Source organism: Sorex fumeus, unplaced genomic scaffold (assembly GCF_029834395.1).
Source record: "Sorex fumeus unplaced genomic scaffold, SorFum_2.1 ptg000169l, whole genome shotgun sequence".
Taxonomy (NCBI): Eukaryota; Metazoa; Chordata; class Mammalia; order Eulipotyphla; family Soricidae; genus Sorex; species Sorex fumeus.
The window spans coordinates 12,782,609-12,804,476 of NW_026606226.1; the positions used below are offsets into that span (position 1 = coordinate 12,782,609).

Below are 21,868 nucleotides of genomic sequence, written 5' to 3' on the forward strand. Positions count from 1 at the left end.
GGCAAACGCCCTGCCCTACCTGCTGTGCTATCGCTCCAGCCCCGGGGGCGGTTGTTTTTAATGAAGAGCAAACATTGTTTTAGAAGAACAAATGGGGTGAAGTGTTTTAGGGGGACTCCACTCTGCTAGATACGGGAGGAATAAAAACTAACAAAAGATAGGCAATCCGCTAGAAATACTGAGAGACTTTCCGGGGGCTGACAAGGCCCACTGGGGCCCCTCTAAGGTGTGTTGGACTCTTAGCGTTTCCCTTCTGTGATGGGAGCCTCGTTCACGAGATGGGGAGGAGTGTAAAAAAAAAAATCGGAATGGAAGAGCGCCTGGTTCCAGCTGGGCTTATACAGCTGGACACAGGGTGAGAACTGCTGACCGCCGAAAGCCCCCTTCCTTCATCTGTTAGCTCCAGTGTTGCCAGCGCCCCCGGGCCTTGTCTGCAGGGTGAAGGCGCGGCTCCCACCAGGTGGGAGATGCAGCTGGCAGGCCGCGTGTCCCCTGGGATGGGTAACAGGGATGACCAGGCAACGGGGCTTCAGGTGAAACGCAAACCGCTCAGGACCACACAGACTGCTCAGGATCACACAGACAGGCCTTGAAGGACAAGGACAAACTCAGCCTGGCTTCTTTCAGACAGGCGGACCCACGGACCAGCCCTGCATGGCCAGCACCTCGGCAGATTTCTCCCAGCCTGTATTCCGCACGCACCCAGCCTGCTGCCCCGTGTGTGTGTGTGTGTGTGTGTGTGTGTCTGGGTTGCCTGTGGATGGGAGAGAGGCGGGGAGGAGAGGGCACGGCGACTTTCTTAGTATATTATTATTATTATTATTATTTTAATATGGTCAGGGGGATGGTAGCTTGATTTTTTTTTTGTTGTCGTTGAAATTTTTCATCTTTTTTTTTTTGGTTATTGAAAAAAATAGAGAACAGTCCACTGTCCAGCAGAGGCTGCTTCGACTCTGTGGCTCCCGGGGCGGGGTGGGGCGGGGCGGGGCGGGGTGGGGGGGGGGAGTGGGGGGCTCATTCTGCGTGGACCTGCGCCTCGGGCCGCTGCAAGGCCAGCTCGGCGGGCAGGAAGGCCCCCTGGCCCAGCGCCGTGGCGTAGGTCCTGCTCTGCGGGTGGGGGAAGCCGGCGGCGGCGGCGCCCCCAAAGCCCACCCGCGGGTGCTGGTGCTGGGGCAGGGAGTGGTAGCCCTCCAGGTTGTCGTACTGGGAGACCACCGCCGCCGCGCTGCCGGCCCCGTGCCGCTTGCCGTGGGCCGCGTAGTGGTAGGGCCCCGCGGGGTCCCTGTCCCTGTCCCCGGCGGCCGGGCCGGGGTGCAGTTTCAGGCTGTGGCTCCGCTCGGGCTTCGGGGGCGGCCCGGCGGCCAGGGCCAGGGGCTCCTCCTCCGGGTAGCAGCAGTCCCGGGCGTGCTTGTCGGGGGCCGGCCGGGGGGCGGCGCGCGCCCGCTCGGGCTCCCCCCGGAAGGGTCTGCCCTCCTTGGGGTGCAGCCGCAACGTCAAAGCCTCGTGGCCCAAGGTCGACGACGACGACGGCGGCGGCGGCGGCGGGACGTACTTGCCCCCCGCGCCGGGGTGGCCGCCGGGCTCGAAGTCCAGGGGCTGCGCGCAGGGGGGGCCCGTTCTTGGGCTCGCACGGCGGCCTATGGCTTGCATCCTGGGGCGCCCGGGGCTCGGCCGGGCCGCAGCCCCCCTCGGCCGGCTTGCGGCCCCGCAGGCTGCTCTGCTTCTGCGGCAGCGCCGGCTTCTCGGCCGGCCCGTTGCCGTAGCCGGGGTGCGGGTGCGGGTGCGGGTGCGCGTGCGGGTGCGGGTGCGCGTGCGGGTGCGCGCGCTCCAGCTCGGGCTCGGGATGCTTGCGGTAGAAGCGCTCCTCGCCTTGGGGGCTCACGGCCTTGGCGGCGGCGGACCGGCCCTCCTTGGCCTCGGCCACCGACAGGAGTCCAGTCTTCCCGGGATCGGACTTGCTGCGCAGGTGGACCACGTAGACGCCGCCGCCCAGGTCGTCGTGGCCGGGGCCGGCGGGCGCCAGGTTGTCGTACTGCGACACGACGGGCCCCTTGGCCTTCTGCCGCGCGCGGCTCTCCCTGCGCAGGGACTGCAGCCGGTACCTGTCCACGTCCTCCAGGTCCCACGAGGCGTAGGCGGCCGCGGCCTTGGCCTCGGCGGGGTCGGCGGCGAAGTAGCCGGCGGCCGCGGCCCGGGCGCGCGCGGGCAGCCCCGCGTAGCCGCCGCCCGCGCCCCCGTACAGGCTCCTGCCCGGCGGCCGCGCGGGGTGGTGGAGCGCCCAGTCCCGCGCGGCGGCGCTGGGCAGGCGGTGCAGGGGCCGCAGCTGCAGGGCGCCGTAGGCGGCGTCCAGCTCGCAGAGGGCCGCGTCGGGGCCCAGGTAGGGCGCGGGCGCGCCGGCGTAGGGGCTGTAGCGGTAGTGGACGCGGCCGTTCTCGAAGTACGGCTGCAGCTGCGTGACGTGGTAGTCGGAGCGGGCCGCCGCGGCGGGCTGGCATGGCTTGTACTGGTACAGGGGGCGCGGGCAGTAGGCGGGCTCGTCGTCGGGGGGCACCTCCGTGCGCGAGACGGGCACGGAGCGGATCGCGGCGGCGGGCGGCGGCGGCGGCGGCGCGGCGTGCAGCGACTGCACCCTCCGGATGGTGGGGTAGGGGGGCGCGTCCTCGGGGTAGCAGGGGCCGCGCAGGGAGGCGCCCAGCGAGGGGCCGTAGTCCACGCGGCCGCCCCCGCCGCAGGGTTTCGCGTGCAGCCCGGCCGCGCTGCTCCGGCCGGGGCCCGCGTAGGTGCCGTAGTGGGGCCCCGCGACGGGGGCGACGGGGGCCGGCGGCTCGGACCTGGCCCCGTAGGCGGGGTGCGGGTCCAGCAGCTTGCCGGGGTGCGGGGGGACGCTCTGGGCGCGGAACTGGCAGCCGGGCGCCAGGGCGAAGTGCGCGCAGCCCTCGGGGCCCAGGGGCTCGGCGGGGAAGTCGGGGCGGCCGAGGGCGGCGAAGGGCGCCTTGAGGGGCGCGGGCCTGGGCTGCGGCAGCGGGAGGGGCAGCGGGAGGCCGTCGTCCAGCGGGGCCGGGGCCAGGCAGGCGGCGGCCAAGGGGCGGTAGGCGGAGGCGGCGCCGCCGGGCAGGTCCAGGCCGGCCACGACGGCGCCCGCGTGCAGGGCCGCGGCGATCTTGCTCTCCAGCGTCCGGGTGGGCGGCACGGGCGCCGAGAAGCCGCAGGGCGAGTACACGGGCACCGACTCGGCCCGCAGCTGCAGCGCGGGGGCCCTGGTGCTCTCCCGCACCTTCTCCGGGAGGCCCGGCTGGGCGGGCACGGGGCCCTGCGGCGCGGCGGCCACCTCGCCGGGCAGGGCCAGGCCCGGGTCGGCCGGGGCTCTGGGCTCCGGCGGCCTCTCGGGGGCGGGGGCCGGTCCTGCCACCTGGGGAGAGAGGGACAGAGCGTGACTCGCGTGCAGGTGCTCGCCTGGGTGCGGGGGGTTGGGTGTGGGGGCGGGGGGCGCTGCTTCTGGCTCCGCTGCACGCGGGCGATGTGTCCCTCCGTGGGCCAGGTGGTCACTGTCAGCACCAGGCACAGGAGCGCCCTGGGGCCGCCTAAGAGCCTGCTAAGGGACAAAAGCATTGGGCCGGGCGGGGAGGGCGTTGTGTTGGCCTTGCACGCGGCCCACCCAGGCCCGATTCCTCAGTGCAGAGCCAGGAGCCGGCCCTGAGCACTGTTGGGTGCAGCCCCAGAACAAGCAAGACAGAACAAAAGAAAACAAAAGGCCTCTCTTGTGACGTCACCGGCAGCCACGGATGGAGGGAGGCTCCTCCGGCATGGGCAAGCTTTGCAAAGGGGTCAGGCTCTGTCCCTCTCTCCCCAGGCTCCAGGAGTGACCCTGTCCCCGAGAGGCTGCCGGCGAGTGACCTTGGCGAGTGACGTCACTCGCGGCTCCTAATTAATGCTGGGAAACGGGGCCAGGGGAAGCACCAAGAGCCCATGAGAGCAGGTGAAATACGGCCTCTGTGCGTCACTGCGTGGCCACTTCTCTAGTCCACATCACGCCAGAGGCCAGACCCGCCCCTCCCCCGTCCCATGACTAGCAGCCCCTGGAGAGGCAGTGCTGGAAACGGCTCCCTGAGAAGGTCCCGCCAGTGCCTGGCCACTCGCCCCTGCGACCCGTCCCAGAAGGGGAGGGTGTCAGCTCCCTAGCCTCAGTGCTCTGCAGACAACACTCGCGCGAGCTGGCGGTGGGTGCTGGCCTCCCTTGACGAGGCGGCAGGACCTGAGGCGTTTTGCAGAGACCCGGGAGTCAGGCATGGGCAGGGGTGGGGAACAGCGGACAGGGATGCTGCGACGACCCGCCCCAAGCCGCAGGAGCGGAGCTGGGGGTCGCTGCCTGCAGCCCGGGCCCCAGCACCCGGTCCATGCTGGGCTTTGGGCCTCGGGGCCTCTGGGCCAGAACCCTCTGTCTGGGAGGAAGGTGAGTGAGGCGGTGGATTCCGCAAAACTGCAGCCCTAAGTCACGCTCTTCCCTCTGAGATGAGCAGAGAGGGCAAGGCAGAACCCAACCCCCAGGGGAAGCGGGGTCCCTGCTAACTCCCGCCGTGGGGGTGAAAGGTCACAGGTCGCCTCTCCCTGGGGGGGGCCTGCATCCCGCCCCGCTGCAGGGGTCCCACCGCTGGAAACGGCCCCTCTGCTTCCCCTCCCCGCGCCCCTCCCCTGCTTACCTTGTGGGGGGCGGCCAGCCCCACGCTGCCGCCTGCTGGCCCCTGCCCCACCCGCGGGTGCTGGGAAGGAGGCGGGGGCAGGGGGCGGTTAGTCCTGTGCGAACGCGGGAGGGTGGCCGCAGAGGTGACCTCTGCGGCCATCGGGGGCTCCACGGCGTCCCAGGTGGCCGCTTCCACGGCTGCCAGGTAACCCAGGGTGGCGGTGGCCGCCGTGCCAGGGTGCTCGTCGGGGGACCCGGAGGGCAGGTGGAGTCTGTCCCGCGGGAAACCCGAAGGTGCCAGAGCTTTGCCCAGCAGTTCCGGAGGGTGGTGGGCCGCGGTCTCCCCGCCGGGGCCCAGGACGGCGGCGGGGGGCTGGTCGGCGTTGTAGAAGTGCAGCTGGGACGGGGCCGGGTCCAGGAAGGAGACGCTGTGCTGCCTCTTCTCGGGCTGCTCCTCGGGGAAGCTCAGGAGATCCTCACAGCGCGACTCCGGCGAGGCCACGGGGGCGACCCGGGGCTTGTCTGGCTCCTCGGAGGCGGCGGCGCGAGGGGGCTGACCTCCCGGAGGGTCGGCCTGCTGCTGGAGGGGCTCCCCAGACTCCTGGGCTTGGCAGTGGGCGTCGTGGTCCCCCGCGGGGGGCGCTGCGTCCGGCCCGGGCGGGTCACCGAGCCCGGCCCCACCGTCGTGGAGGCGCGGCTGCTCCCCCGGCCACTCCGGCTGGAAATAGGCTTTATCGAGCGCCCCGCTAGGGTAGCAGCCGGCCGCTCGGTCCTCGGTGCTCGCCGCCGCCACGGCCCCGCAGTCTGGGGGGGCGGCTGGGGCAGCCCCGGGTCTCCTCAGGGTCTGAGTGGAAGCTTGCTGCGCCGACTCGGCTAACGCTAACGCCAACAGGCGCGCTGCGTTTTTCGGAGGCGGCGGCGGCGGGATAATGGAGGCTGAACTGACGGGAACGGGATCCTGAGGGGGGTCATGGGCAACTGCTCCTGGTGGGAAATCGGGGGAAAAAGAGGAGAGTGAAAAGGCAGCTTGTGTTATTCTACTGGGAAAGCCAAAAAAATTAAAAAAAAAATAAAACAAAAAGTAAAAAAAAGAAAAAGCACTCCCCATTCGATCACTTAAAAAAACCAAAACCACAACAAAACAGGTGCCATCCATTTTTCAAAAGGACAATCCACGATCTTCCATCCCGCATGCAAAGCCGTAGAAGACACGTCTGGTGCAGAAGGGAAAGTCAGACCAAGTGCTCAGAGGCTGCAATCTCCTCCCGGGCGGCCAGAGAGACGGGGAGGAAGCGCGTCCCACATCGGGCTCGGACAAGATTGCTCAGAAAACAAGCTTCAGGGGGCTTGGACAGCGTTACTAAGAGCAGGTTTTACGTTTGACGGTGGAGGCTGGCTGGTGAGCTTGTAAGGCTACAATACAGATATTTGTATTAGGAGAGAAAAACGGTATCAAGAGCTACGAAGTTGTGCAGAAATTCTCCACGAGTTCTGAACTGTCCGAAAAAAAAAGAAAAAAGATAAAGGGGTGCTATGAAGGTCTACAGCAAGGCCACTCACCCTTTTTTGGGGGGGGATTTCTGTTTCGATTGCTTTTAATTTAGGGCTTTGAGCCAGTAGCACCACCCGGAAAAACATTCTCTTGGATTCAAGGCTCGACCTGGAGCCGATCTCTCTCGCGCTCTCTCTCTCTCTGAAAGGCGGCACGCAGGGATTGAGGTCGCCCTCAGCTTAAAGAAAGAATGGAGGAAAGCAAACGGTACCTGTCTGAGTCTCTCCAGAAAGTCCAGCCTGACCCTGAGTGTTGGCCACTGGTGGCTCCTCCGTCCCCGGCAGCTCGGGTGCTGCAGGCTCGGCGACCGCCGCCACCACCCCCGGGTCCAGGGCCTGAGCTCCCCCGTCGCGGGCGGCCGGGGTCTCGCTCTCCTTGGCTCTCGCGGGGCCTGCCTGGGTGGAGGATCTGTTGGCGCCGTCGCTCTCGTCGTCGTCGACGCTTCTGTTCCAGGGCGTTACCGAGGCGCACTGGGCGGCGCTATTCAAGGGGGTCCCCAGGACTTCCGACACCCGCGGGGGCAGGGTGACTGAGATGGGCTCCGAGATGTTCAGCGACGGGGACTTGCTCAGCTTCCGGCCGATCTTGGGGGAGAGAGCATAGACCACCTTCTCCGTGAAGGTGGAGGGCTTCGAGGACCTCTCCTCGGGGGGACTCAGGTCCAGGGTGAAGAAGGGACTCAGCTTCTCCTGCAGCGGGGAGACGGGCTCGGAGCTGCCCGCGCTGCCCGGGGTCTGGCTCTGCCCGCCGCCCGCCTCCGCCTCCCTCCTCTCGCTGCCGGGCGCCTCCTCCTTGGAGTATCCAAGCGAGTCTAAGAAGGAGGCGCCGCTCTCCAGGCACTCGGTGTCGGCCTTGGGGGGGCTACACTGAAACGACATGGGGTCAAAATCCAGGCTGGCAACGCCGATGTCGGGGGGGCTCAGGTCCACGTCGTCCGCCGAGTGAGGAGATATGAGTGCGGGGATGTGGAGCAGCCCCACTTCCTCCTCGCTCTCGTGGTCCCGGGGCAGGTTGTCGTAGGAGTTACAGCGGTTGCCCAGCATGTCCCCATTGAAGGAGGCGCTCAGCGCGTCGCTGCTGGACCGGGGCCTTCTGGGCCGGAAGAGCTTGGAGTCACCTGGGGGAAAAGACAGTATCAGAGCACGAGCATCGGGAGAGACACGGCACTGGGGGGGCCTCGCCGAGGTGCCCTTCCAGGCACAAAAATGTTCCTCCTCCCAGGGTTTCTGATCATGGTCTCTCAGAGCACAGAGCTTAACTGGTGGTCCCATCCGCTGCACCGTCACATCCGGTGTAAGTGGTAACTAACCATCACGTCTGCTGTAAACAGTAACTAACCAACACATCCGGTGCAAGGGGTAACTAACCATCACGTCTGCTGTAAACAGTAACTAACCAACACATCCGGTGCAAGGGGTAACTAACCATCACATCCCGTGTAAGCGGTAACTAACCGTCACATCCTGTGTAAGCGGTAACTAACCGTCACATCCGGTGCAAGGGGTAACTAACCATCACGTCTGCTGTAAACAGTAACTAACCATCACATCCAGTGGAGGGGTAACTAACCATCACGTCTGCTGTAAACAGTAACTAACCAACACATCCGGTGCAAGGGGTAACTAACCATCACATCCCGTGTAAGCAGTAACTAACCGTCACATCCTGTGTAAGCGGTAACTAACCATCACATCCCGTGTAAGCGGTAACTAACCGTCACATCCTGTGTAAGCGGTAACTAACCGTCATATCTGGTGCAAGGGGTAACTAACCATCACGTCTGCTGTAAACAGTAACTAACCAACACATCCGGTGCAAGGGGTAACTAACCATCACGTCTGCTGTAAACAGTAACTAACCAACACATCCGGTGGAGGGGTAACTAACCATCACGTCTGCTGTAAACAGTAACTAACCATCACATCCAGTGGAGGGGTAACTAACCATCACGTCTGCTGTAAACAGTAACTAACCAACACATCCGGTGCAAGGGGTAACTAACCATCACATCCCGTGTAAGCGGTAACTAACCGTCACATCCTGTGTAAGCGGTAACTAACCGTCACATCCGGTGCAAGGGGTAACTAACCATCACGTCTGCTGTAAACAGTAACTAACCATCACATCCAGTGGAGGGGTAACTAACCATCACGTCTGCTGTAAACAGTAACTAACCAACACATCCGGTGCAAGGGGTAACTAACCATCACATCCCGTGTAAGCAGTAACTAACCGTCACATCCTGTGTAAGCGGTAACTAACCATCACATCCCGTGTAAGCGGTAACTAACCGTCACATCCTGTGTAAGCGGTAACTAACCGTCATATCTGGTGCAAGGGGTAACTAACCATCACGTCTGCTGTAAACAGTAACTAACCAACACATCCGGTGCAAGGGGTAACTAACCATCACGTCTGCTGTAAACAGTAACTAACCAACACATCCGGTGGAGGGGTAACTAACCATCACGTCTGCTGTAAACAGTAACTAACCAACACATCCGGTGCAAGGGGTAACTAACCATCACGTCTGCTGTAAACAGTAACTAACCAACACATCCGGTGCAAGGGGTAACTAACCATCACATCCCGTGTAAGCGGTAACTAACCATCACATCCCGTGTAAGCGGTAACTAACCATCACATCCTGTGTAAGCGGTAACTAACCGTCACATCCCGTGTAAGCGGTAACTAACCATCACATCCTGTGTAAGCGGTAACTAACCGTCACATCCCATGTAGGTGGTAACTAACCGTCACATCCTGTGTGAGCAGTGGGAAGATGCATCCGTGGACGGTTCAAACGGGAAAGAGGACTCGGACTCTGCGATTCTATTCCTAGCGTTTAGACTCTGGGCACTTTTCTCCTTCAGTTGTGTCAACACTGTATCACTGAACTCTTGTGATTTGTGAGGCAGTAAGTCCCCTCAAGTTTTATTTTTTTGTGTGAAAAGATCCCTTTCACACCCGATTTTGAAATGATTGAAAACTCTCAATGAAGAAAATAGTTAGAACCCCATAAAGTGTATTTAGTGAAGAATTCCTTTCAGACACCTAAACAAAAATTTCTTTTCTTTATTCTTTAGTAAGAATAACGCTTAAGTTTCTCAGAGTCTCAAGAATGAAAATGAGTTACATAATTTTGGGGGTTCTGCTAACTAGTCAACCTGTAAAAGGCCTCCAGCTCATTGTATTACAACTGTTGGAACTGCCATAGTGAAAATGTACTATAAAGTGGCAAAAATGGTCTCATCGTAAGTTTATTCACTAATGTCATACAACAATTGCACACATATATATTCGTCAACTGCAGAACAAATCTATTTCTAATTTTTTTTTCCCTATTAATACAGGAACTACCCAGACCACTGCACTGTTTCACGGTGAACCATTCTCCTACTTTTAATTTTTATTACCTCAGTGCCAGGGATCAGACCCAGGGCATCACACACGTAAGGCATATACTCTATCCACTTAGTCACTTCCCCAGATCCTGAACTTGTACAAGCAGGGAAACGGGAAGTGCTGGAAAAATGCACCGGATGTGTTTGGTCAGCTAGCTGGCCAAAATGATACAGAGATTTCCTGAGTCACAAGCAGTGCCACTGGTCAGCGGGAAGTTAGCGACCGGAGGAGCTCGTAAATGAAGATGAGAAAGTTGGCTAGAAGGATGACACTAATAACGATGAATGATGAAGAACATGGCTTGCATACTGACAGATTCAACAAGGCCCTTTGGGAAACCAATGGAGCGCTTGGTTATTTTTGTAAAAATCATCTTAAAATTTTTTTTTATTTTGGGCACCATGGTTTATAAACTGTTCTCTGGGGGTTCATACATAAACTATCCTAGCATCTCACTCTCCACTCAGGGGTCTGAGTCCCAGTGTCCCTCACTCACCCTCCCCAGACCCCTTGCCCCCGTGGTAAGCTTCCTATTGAAGACAAGTTCTCCAAAAAATCTTCTTTACAATTCTGTTGCATACGGAAATACTGCATGAAAGGTGTCTTATTTGCCATGTCTTGGTTCTGTCAAAATAGTTACAGTTCCAAGCTGACAAGAAAGCAATCCTTCGTTGATTCTAAGCACTGGCACATAATCGCAGCTATAACTAACTTTTGCTAAAGAAAAACTCAAATATTTTAGTTTATCAAGTGAGATGCAGTAAAAATTTTTGTGTGGTCCAGCATAAAATGAGGTTTCTCACTGTATGGGGGCTTACTTTCAGTTGCCTCTCCTGGTACTATTGTCAAAAAATGGCAACTGCTGGTAATCAACTCACTGTTGAAGTTAAACCCATTGCAAGATAGACGAGGACTGGTCTCAACATTAATTTGCTAAGTACAAATTTATACTTATAGAGTATTTATGATATATAGCATATGATATAATGTTATATAATAGATAATCCATGTAAGTAAAGGCCCTCCCGTTGTTCATCGATTTGCTCGAGCGGGCCCAGTAACGTCTCCATTGGAGACTTTGTTGTCACTGTGTTTGGCTTATCGAATACATCACGGGGAGCTTGCCAGGCTCTGCCGTGCGGGTGAGATACTCTCAGTAGCTTGCCGGGCTCTCCGAGAGGGGCGGAGGAATCGAACTCGGGTCAGCCATGTTGGCTGCGTGCAAGGCAAATGCCCTACCGCTGTGCTATCGCTCCAGCCCAGATAATCCATGATAAAATAAATATAAGTATAAAGTGAACTTATGCTTTATAAAATCCTCTTAATTTTATACTGTTATGCTGTGCTCTCACTGCAAAAATCCAAAGAAATACTGATAACCTAATTTCCCACTGGGCATCGATAGATATACTTAGGAAATTTCCGTTATTTTAATATAAATAGTTGCGATCATGCAAAAAACGTGGGAAAAGCAAGGACGAGTAGCATCTTAACTAACCATCATGGGCCAGGCTTGATACCTGCAGGGAAATGGCTGTGTGTGGCCTGTTGGGCAAGTCCCCCCTCACGGAACAGACTCAACCACTCGGGTCTTTAAAGGCGCATCTCAGAGACATGCACGGGTGGGTGCTCCCAGCCTTACCATCGACGGCATGGAGAGAAGTGAGCGACTCTTCGCTTTTCGCCGAGCGGAGGGTTCCTTCTGCTCTGCCTCCTGAGGAAGCAAAACCAGACAGAGTGAAAACGTGCCCACTGTTCTGGGGGCAGTGAGAGGCGGGTTCTCCCCTCCACTCAGGCTTCAGGCGTCTAACGCTGAATGCCACGACCATACTCAGATCAGCACCGTTCTCACAAATGGTTTCCTAAAATGAGAGTATCTTTTATCTAGCAATGGACTTGAAAAATTATGAAAACTTTCTTCTACTTTTTTTTTTTTGCGTCACACCCGGCGATGCACAGGAGTTCCTCCTGGTTCATGCACTCAGGAATTACTCCTGGCGGTGCTTGGGGGACCATATGGGATGCTGGGAATCGAACCTAGGTTGGCTGTGTGCAAGGCAAAATGCCCTACCTGCCGTGCTATTGCTCCAGCCCCATCTTCTACATTTTTTAACTGTTTAAGTGACAAAGGTCTTTCCTGCAGTCCGAAAGCAGGATACTCTTACTCGATATGATTTGGTAGTTTTTTTTTTTTTTGGTGGGGGAGGCAGGTGGAGGGGATTATTTGGGGCCACACACCACTGTACTTCCTGGCTCTGTGCTCAGAGGTTGTATGTGGTGCTGAGGGTTGAACCGGGTCAGCCTTGTGCAAGGAAAGCAGCCCGTTACCAATTCTGCACTATTTCTTTGGCCCAGCAGGTTCTTTTCTGTGCCTGGGACTCTATTTCCATTAATTTATACGTAAATTGGAAGGCTAGCGGGGTGTGGGTGATCCTATAAACCACAAAAAAAAAAAAAACCTGCTAATAACCAAAGAGGAATTTTTTCGCTCTCCTTTCTGAGAGGGAGGAAGTCTGAATTCAAGATGCTTCCCTCTCTGTAACTGGACTTGAGACCAGTCCTGAAAGCAATGGCCTCTAAGGAGAGAGGTCACAGAGTCTTCGCTTGCAGAGACAGAGAGGTAGAAAGCGGACATCCGGGGCTACAAGCCAAGGCGTGCCAGGCACCGCCAGAGGCTGAAGGAGTTAAAGAAACGGTCCCTGCTGGATCCGTTGGCAGGAATATGGCTCCGCTGATACCCGGATTTCAGATTTCTAGAGCCCCACAACTCTGAGGAAACACATTTCTGATGTCTGCAGCCATCCATCCCACTGGCGGCACTCTGTCTCGGCAGCCTTAGGCTGATGCCCTAGAGCTGTACTTTGTCTGCTGAACCTCATCTGACTGCTCAGTTCCTCCATCGTCTTGTTCATTTTTGCCGAGCTTGCTACCACAGCCCCGCTCTTCTAAACCCTCCCGCTGTCTCTGCGGTCAGCGTGCAGCGTGTGTGTGTTCTGCCCTGCTTTCTATTTCTTCTCGCGGAATTTTCTTCCCCTGCCCTCCAAATGCTGGCTTCTCCACGATCCGGCCCCTGACCTGTTACTTGTACTGAAAGAGCCATAACATGTGGCCGGAAAATGGATCTCCGGGGGTTTCACCCTGGGCCACTTCCCGATGGCTTCCCAATTTGCCTTTCGAGTTCTGTTCAAGGCCCTTCTGAATCTGAGATCCAGACCTCTAAATCTCTTCTCAGAGAGGCTCAATGAAGAATGTCTGAAACGAACATTTTTCTTCCCAGATATACTGCCCCCTAGAGGGATAACACATTTTCCAGTTTTCTCTGATCCTCGAAGCAAGACCTGAAGCTTGTCTGAGTCCACGTCCCTCTGCCTTTCCTCACTCCAGGAACCCGGCCGTTCCTGCCTGTCCAACTGTCTCCGACACCACTGTCCAGCCCCTGGTTTTCCTTCAGCCATTTAAGTCCTCTACTGCTGCCGATGAATTCAACAAACCATTTTATGTTTCTGACATTACCTAAAAACAGCAGCAACTTCCTAGTCCACATTTGGAAGCTATTAAGGTCAGCAGACCATGCATTTCGATCTACTTTTCACACGAGCTCTTTTTCTTTTCTTCCTCATTGGTAATAAGACTGATTTGATCCGGCATGACACATGAATAAGTCAGCTCGTATAAAAGACGGCTAGAGCACGGTTACAGGTCATAAACTTGAAAGACACGTGGAAACATGACTTTGTCATCGGATAAATCTTAAAAAAAAATAGAAACTAATAACTGTACGCAGGATAACAATCACCGAGAACAGGGAGACCGCTACAAATATCGCCACGCACTTTCCACATTCACCCAGGAGCCTATTCTGTTTCAGCATGATTCTGGATGCTTCAACAGGTTTACCTGAAACTTAGGGATCTGGGATAGAAAAATGGAAATGAAAAACAATTTCCCCGGTGCAATCCGGTGTGGCCAGGCCGGACTGAGGGAGTTAGGGAGCTGCCCTGAGTGGGCATCCGGGGAGAGGACAGAGCCTATCTGTGGGACCGGAAGTGTGACCCCGGGCAGCGCGCCCACCTTTCAGAGCCATGGCCTTCATCTCGGAGGGCTCGCTCTCGTTGCGCTGGAGCTTCCGCTTGGACACAGAGGACGATTTCCCCAGGTTGAAGAAGGACCGCCAGCTGCCCACCGGAGATTTCTTCATCTTGTTCTGAGGTCTCCTCCTAGGAGAGAGAGAACGTGGTGTGAGTTAAGACACCCTACGGGGCTGCTGGGATTTCTAGCAACTTCCAGGTAAACGTGGACGTGCAGGCTGGGAGAACACCCAGCTCTCGTCTGAACAGAACCTGGAAACAAGGTCCACCAAGTCCTCCTCCCATCTTTACTTTCTCCCTTTCTCTGTCTCTGTCCCTGTCTCTCTTGGGGGAGAGGGTCACACCCAGGGATACTCAGGGCGGACATCTGGCTCTGCACTCAGGAATCACTCCTGGCAGTCTCGGGGGACCAGACGGGATGCCAGGGATCAAACCCAGGTTGGCCATGTGCCAGGTCAGGGTCCTCCCTGCTGTACTATCACTCCAGTCCTCTGTCCTTACTTTCCGAAAAAGCTGACCTGACAGTTTCATTTTTTAATCTCCAGAGTGGACAGGAAATCTTTTTCATAGCAAGTTATAATGGCAGATGCTTATGATGCTTTCTGAGAACCACCAGGAGTCGGCCCCAGGATGAGTCCTCCCCAAAAGCCCCCAAAACCCCCAATAAATGGGCTTCCCTGAGGCTACTCCAGAATCAGCACAGTAATACTGAAGCACGAGAGTAAAATAAAAGCAGTCCCAGCAAGAAGAATCATATTTGAAGGTTTTAAGGAGATCCAGTGAATATTACCTTTCCAGTGGGAACTCGATGATGGTATGAAATTTCCCCTGAAGTGCGGCGGGACCCTCTCCCACTTCGATGTACTTGTTCTCCGTCACCATCGGAGAATTGACCTGCGCTTGTGTCCGTGCCTGGGCTTCCTCCAGTGTGAGCAGCTTGGTAGACGGAGAGGAAACCAGCAGAGACTTGGGTCTTGATAGAGCAGCTTTGGGGGAAAATAAAGAGAAGAGAAAAACAACCAAGAGAGTCACATGTTTTTGCAGGCAAAAAAAAAAAATTGCCTACCTCCCAGCTTTGTGCTGGTGGGGCGGCTTTCTTCATTACATTTTTTTTTTTTTTTGCTTTTTGGGTCACACCCGGCGATGCACAGGGGTTACTCCTGGCTCTGCACTCAGGAATTACTTCTGGCGGTGCTTGGGGGACCATATGGGATGCTGGGAATCGAACCCAGGTCGGCTGCGTGCAAGGCAAATGCCCCACCTGCTGTGCTATTGCTCCAGCCCCTCCAGCCCCTTCATTACATTCTTAAATGAGAAAAGTAACCATGCTTTCTGCTAAGGGTGGAAAAAAGACGAGATGGCAGGTATTATAGCGGTTATACTCAAATGTAAAAATCCCTCAATCGATTCCTTTACTTAAAAGACCCAGGCGGATCTGGCTATGATTCAGGGTTTCGTCCGGGAAGGAGATTTTTTTCCCTATGGTTTTTTTCACAGGACATCTTTCAAGACACTGGCACCTGGGAATGCAGTCTGGCTTAAAGTGTCACGAGCTTGGATCACAGCACACAGCAGAATATACAAATGACTGCCAGTCTGTATACTGTGGGTGACAGGGTGAGCCCAAGCCGCGTCTCCAGGGGCAGTTGTTCCGCTGTGACAGCGATGCAGAGCCCTGCGGTTCCTGGAGAGAACCGGCCCCAGGCTTTCTCTGTGAGCCCGCAGCCCCACACGGTACCTGCTCCCTCCTGGATGACAGCGCTGATCTTCCCACTGAAGAGCACGTCCACGTGATTGAGGATGAATTCGACCACCACAGACTGTATTCGGACTTCCATGAATGCTGCCGTCCCACTGAAGCAGGCGGATTCTATCTGCTTTGATCTATGGGGCAAGAAACGTCTCCCTCAGAGTCTTCCAAAGCTAATCTTAAAGGGCTTTTTAAGATTTCTTTAAATAAATAAAATCAAAAGTAATCCAGGGGAAGGAAGAAAGCATCCATATACTAGTTTGGGGACCACACCTGGCGGTGCTCAGGGCTTACTCCTGGCGGGATGGAGGACCCGATGGGGTGCTGGGGATAGAACCCAGCTTGGCCCGCTGTGCTATGGCTCCAGCCCAGCCTACTTTTACCATTTCTGGGCCATGCCCCCGTCAGCTGTTTCAGGGAGATGTCAATGCAAAAAAACACAGATGAGTTTTTGCTTTTCGAAACTCTCCTGAAGGCACATGGATGAATCAGGCTTCCGTCTAAGTTGACTGATACCACCTCAGGGGTTGGGTCAAATGCAAACTCACCTGAGCAGGTTTGGAGCCCAGACAATGGCGAGGTTTTTGGCATGCATATTTGTGATGGAGCAATAATCAGCTAGAAGAGACAAGTGTCTCATTAGGAACTCCAGTGTTCTGAAAAATGAAATACGACCTATTAACAATCAAAACGTCCGCGGAATAGTTAAAGAAAAAGCCAAAAAGTTTCATGAATTAATGTATTAAGTTTTCTATGACAAAATGAAGAAAGAAATCACACAAACCGTAGCCAGTTTTTTTTGTCTGTTAAATAGCATTATTAGCTATTATTACCGTCAGGAGAAAATGATAAACTCTAGATTCTATAGAATTTACTGACTCTATAGATATGTACTGAAGAGAAAACTGAAACAAAACAACTAAAATGGCACAAACACGGAGCACAACAGCAAGAGTTTCAGAGGGCGAGGATGGTGCGTGGATGGCTCAACCTCGAGGGAGACTGGAATGGGGCTTCAGGCAAGGGGGAAGACTAACAGGTATGCTGAGGGCCGGGGAACCAGAGCCAGGACTGAGTGGGGACAGAGGGCCCGCCGGGCGCTTTTATGGGGGAAGAAAACTTGGGATGTCTGATGAGACCCTGAAAGAACAAGGACTACTCTACTAGAGTCTGGGACATAAACACATGTAGAGAGAAGCTTCACAAGCCAAAATTGGACCATCGCCCCATGGGGAAAAAATAAAAAAGTCATCCCAGAAAGTAGATATGCCTTGAGTGGACTCCTTGGTGCAGCTGAAGAATACTAGTTGCGAGGCTGTTACAATGCAGAGGCTGAATGCTGACTTGACCAGATTATTATAAACAGGAGAGATGGTGTCATGGTGTTATGTGATGTCTGTCTGGGTTCTTTGGGTTGGCAGGGGCTGGTTGGGGTGGGGGTGGGGGGGACACTTACTAGACAGCTCACCTGCCATGAAAGGCAAAAAAATACTAGCTTACAAAAAATCAAAAAGGAAAACTAGAACCAAGCTATTGGAAAACAGAGGCTGTAACTCCAGAGTGAAGACTTAAGAACAATGATTTCTGGGAAAGAGAAATCAGAAATGGGAAGTGGAACAGGAGACAGCTGCTATTTGTCTGTCAGCTTTGCACATGATTTGACTTTTTGAAAAAAACTATGGGCTGCTAAGACAGCTTTATGAACCCCAAACAGAGCTGCTCCAGTCTGGGATGACCCATCAGTAAAGACAAATTCAGAAAACGTTCGTGTCCCGGTGCTTCCTGGTGTGGTCGGAAACAGAGTATAATCCAGCCAGCCAATCCCCAATGCCAAGACAACTCTTGACACGTGCCCAGATTGGGCTGCCTGGGTTGTGCCAGCCAATCAGATATTCTCTATTTCTCTCTTCCTTTCTCTGTAGTCTGTATCCCCTGACAGTGTCCTGTTTTCCAAGCCATTAGGCAGTTCTTAGGCAAGACGGCTTCATATCCACTAAAGGCATGTTGAATAAACATCTAATCTGTCTCCTCTAAGTTTTTTTTTTTATTTTTGTCTTGGAGGGCACACCTGGTGGTGCTCAGGAGATGCTCCCAGCTTTGTGCTCATGTGAGGCTAAGGACTAAATCCAGGTCTCCGGCAAGCTTTGCAAACACGTAGCCTGTTGGCTCTCTCTGGCCCCATCATTTTTCACAGTACATATAACTCCCTGTTCTTCTTTTGCAAGCATGATTTCTTGTGTTTGCTTCACAAATAAATGTTCCTACTCTTCAATGAGTTCTTAAGATCTCCGAATGCCTCACATTCCTCAAAGACAGGTTCTAGTAATAGAACAAGGTCAAAGCAAAGTTTTTTTTTCCTACTAAGCATTTATTCAGCTAATTTTTGAGGGGTATGGCAGAGCCTGGCAAGCTGCCCACGGCATATTCGATATGCCAGAAACAGTAACAATAACGGTCTCATCCCCCTGACCCTCGTTCCCCTCCAATACGGCAGCTGGGAAAGACGAGTAAGGAGAGGCTACTAAAATCTCAGAGCTGGGACAAATGAGACATTACTGGCACCCGCTCAAGTAAATCTAAGAACAATGGGATGACAGTGATGTGATGATGAATTTTTTTGGGGTGGAGATTGATTGTTTTTGTGTGTTTGAGGGCCACATCTGGTGATGCTCAGAGCTTACTCCTGGCTCTGAGCTCAGGGACCATTCCTGGCAGCCCCAGGGGACCATATGGGTACTAGGGATTGAACTTAGGTTGGGCCATATGCAAGGCAAGCACCCACCTGCTGTACTATCTTTTCAGCCTCACATATAATTTTTAAAATCATGTTAACCTAGCTGATTAAAAAATTTCAGCTGTAAAGCTGTACTCCTCAAGTTGATGCAATATTATCTCAATTTTTTTAAAAAAGTGAAAGGGTCATTCACCTTTCTGAGATGAGGTTAAAGAGATGAAAAATTTTGCTGATGGTGACGATGATTTTTCAGAAAGAAAGTGAACTATTTATAGGGTTGGCAAGACTGGCAAAGGTGTGTGATTTCACAGAAATCAGAGTCTAAGAGATTCCATCACTTCCTAAATGACTGGGATGCCTCATGCTTTTTTGGTAATTAAAATATCTACAGATAGAAAACATGCCTGGACTTGAAAAAAATTATTACTGATTTCATGTTAAGTTCAGTGCTGTTTTTTAAAACAGATACAAGCAGTGTAATTTTGAAAAACTTAAACAGTTCTAAATTGCCTCGTTGTGTATGGCGAAATATCCGCTGAATCTAATTTCTTGCCAGCTTCTTAACTAAGTTTTAATTTAAAATTTATGCTTTACTTTCTGTTCTTTTAATTTGTTTTTGGATCACAATAGAGGTGCTCAGGGGATAGTGTGTGCTAGACATTAAACCCGGGCAGCACAGCAAAGCCTGTGCTTGTGCTCCAAGCTATCTCCCTAGGTTGAATTTTAAGTTTTTTAATCTTAATTTTACGTGTACTATCATTCACAATTTAGGCAGCTCTCTCTCTCTCTCTCTCTCTCTCTCTCTCTCTCTCTCTCTCTCTCTCATGAAATGGTAGCTTCCATTTTATTCTCCCTTCACAGATATTAACAATAATATCTCGGAGAATCCCACCCACCACTTCTCAACCAGAGTCATATGGTACCCTATGGACCCCCAGTACATTCCACGGGGTCTGCTACCAGTGAAGTGCTCATGAATGTGGAGACACAGTACAAGACTGGGACAAAGGGGACCACAGGAAGGAATAAGGTGGAAGGAACAAGGGGGTCCCAGTTGGGAACGGTTGAGAAACATGGTCCCAAGAAAATAAACTGAGCTTAGAAAAAGTAGAATCAGGGGGTCAGAGACAGAGCTTGGATTATACGCTCTGCCTGCCTGAGACCCCAAATCTGCATGGCATGGCCACAAGGCACTATGGGGCATGCAAACCCAGCCACAGGGACTGAGCGGAATGATGCTGCCGGGCCAGGTTCCAGGACTGACCCATCGGACAAGGACACTGCTAGAGTGATCCCCACAAACTCAGTGAAAAATAATGCAAATAAACAATCAAAATGACAACAAAAGATTTTTTAAAAAGTCGAGTCAGGTATCTACTAGCCCATCTACTTGTTTATTCATTCACTCAGCAAGTGCCCAGTGAGGAGCAACGCCTAGGATGGGTTCTGGGGGTACAAAGCGAAGGAAATAAACAGGAACATTTACGTAAACGTATACAACAGGAGCTGAGCTACTCAGACCTCCAAGGACGGTTCCATAAAAATGCACAGGAAAACACTTCTCCTCAACAACTGCCTTCTCCCGGGGCTGGTCACTCCCAGCACACGGTTTACCTGTAGTGAGGTGGGGGCAGCTGCTGGATGACATCGTGGATTTTTATCAGCCTCTCTTCATCTGTCGCTGCAGAAACGGCATCCTGTAAAACCCGAACACAAAAGGAATAAGCGGGCTCGGCTGATGCGAGTGAAAGGTGTTCGCTCACGATTTCGTTTTCACTCTGAGCAGCACAACTCACGGCGCCCTTTGATGCAGAACAATACAGCATTGAGGGAGTGGACTCAGAGTCCACACAAGGTGGATGTTGAAATCTATTAACAAAAGGCCTTAAGGCGACCCCCTATTAAGGGCGATAAGATTAGTGGATCACAGTTGGAAACGAGAGAGGGAAATACCGGAAACAGCAAAATCTGTGCCCTCGACCAGCTAGCTCCAGCTGCTTGGGTCTTTGCTCTTCTATGAGGGGACCGATTTGCATCTGGTTTTGAACACGCACTGGCAGAGCACTGACTTGCAAGGGCCTGGTACTCACTGAGAACTTCTCATACAGCTGGTAGGTGAGCAGAGGATTGGGCAGCTCCCGGAAATACAGCTTGCAGAGGGAGCCCACTGAGTGGATGTCTTGCACGTAGGGCTCTTTCGTCAGGTCGGGAACGTGCTCAGAGTCAAATTCATGGCTGAAAACACCAGAGCAGAGAGACACAGTTCTTGAGCTGAGGGGAACGCAAACACCCGACTCAAACACCCACAGCCCCGGGAGCCCACGCTTCCTTCGGATGGCTGTATTCCATCCAGCTCCAGCAGCAAGATTTAATACTGCGATGGACAGCGATCTCTGACGTGCTTCCCAATGAGCAGTTCTTAGCACCAAGACCCAGAAACAGGATTCCTAGTCCCTCTTGGAATACTCCAAATTTCGGCAGTTCCAGAATCTAGGAAGCTGTGCGCTGACGGCTTGTGTACCTGGCTCCGAATTTCTACAGGAGATCTATTCAAGAATTTGGTTGAGGAATACCTACTACAGAGACATGAGGAAGTCAGATTTAATTCAAAGACTGGGAGCTAACACCGACTTTTAATAGACAAGTAAAACCTGAGGCATTAAACGGAGTGAATTTGTTCTCGGGATACTCAGGCCTACAGAGGTGCAGACTCTGGGAGGTCAATGAGCGTTAACGGCACCAGAGCACTTATCAATCTGGATAATTAGTGTTTACAGATAATCTGAGTAAGAGATTTTCTGCATCCGAAACTGTTTTTAGCACAGAATCAATTTCAGAATTTTCTAAACATGTGTTCCTGAAAATAGAGATGAGTTCTGTGGTCAATTAGAATATTAAAATCTTTTTGAGAACAATGGCAATTACCATGCATCTCAATGAAAAACAAAGGATAATTATATATTAAGAGGGGACTAGGATCTGAGAGATCAAGCAAAAATAAAACTTCTATTGCTGGTATAAAGAGCACTGCTATTTTTGCATCTGAGAAGATAATGGAGGGAATGTGGATTATGTAATACACATACTTCAACATATACTACAAAACTAGGGTCGACAAAGATGGGAAAAAGCCCTACTCCCACATAGTTTAAATAACAATTAAAGAACAACCCTATTACAATGTAGATTTTCATCTCATTTTCACCTTGGAGACGTTACTGGCGCCCGCTCGAGCAAATCGACGACTAACGGGAAGTTAAGTGATTTAAGTGATTCACCTTGCTAAAATCTTCAAATATTGTAAAGAGACAAAGGCCAGATAGTAAACGTGTTAAGGGGGAATGGTTTTCAGATATCAAAAATAAATATGCCGTGTTTAGGAAAGTACATACCTGGAACAACACGAACATTATTATTTTGGGTGGGGGGTGGAGGTTTGGGCTCATCCAGCGATGCTCAGGGCATACTCAGGGGTCACTCCTGGCAGTGCTTGGGGTTGAGGAGTGGGGCAGTGCCAAGGATCGAACCTGGGTCAAGTGTGTGCAAGGCAAGTGCCCTACCCACTGTACTACTGCTCTGCCCATGAAAATTATTCGTATTTTATCTAACCCATTTCCCTGAAGATTATGATGATCACTGTAAGTGGCTTAATTCTGAAATA

The 21,868-nt window shown here is 53.5% G+C and overlaps 1 protein-coding gene across 1 annotated transcript in view; it reads right to left on the reverse strand.

Moving 5' to 3' along the window:
• Positions 1–1,001: 1,001 nt before the first annotated feature.
• ARHGAP32 (Rho GTPase activating protein 32) overlaps positions 1,002–21,868 on the reverse strand; it is a 252,968-nt gene continuing 232,101 nt past the window's right edge. The window contains 11 exon segments of the mRNA XM_056107609.1: positions 1,002–1,603; positions 1,605–3,409; positions 4,698–5,662; positions 6,442–7,347; positions 11,278–11,349; positions 13,707–13,852; positions 14,514–14,709; positions 15,462–15,607; positions 16,022–16,129; positions 19,822–19,904; positions 20,298–20,442. Of these exon segments, the coding sequence (XP_055963584.1) occupies positions 1,015–1,603; positions 1,605–3,409; positions 4,698–5,662; positions 6,442–7,347; positions 11,278–11,349; positions 13,707–13,852; positions 14,514–14,709; positions 15,462–15,607; positions 16,022–16,129; positions 19,822–19,904; positions 20,298–20,442 (5,161 nt within the window). The 3' untranslated portion in view covers positions 1,002–1,014.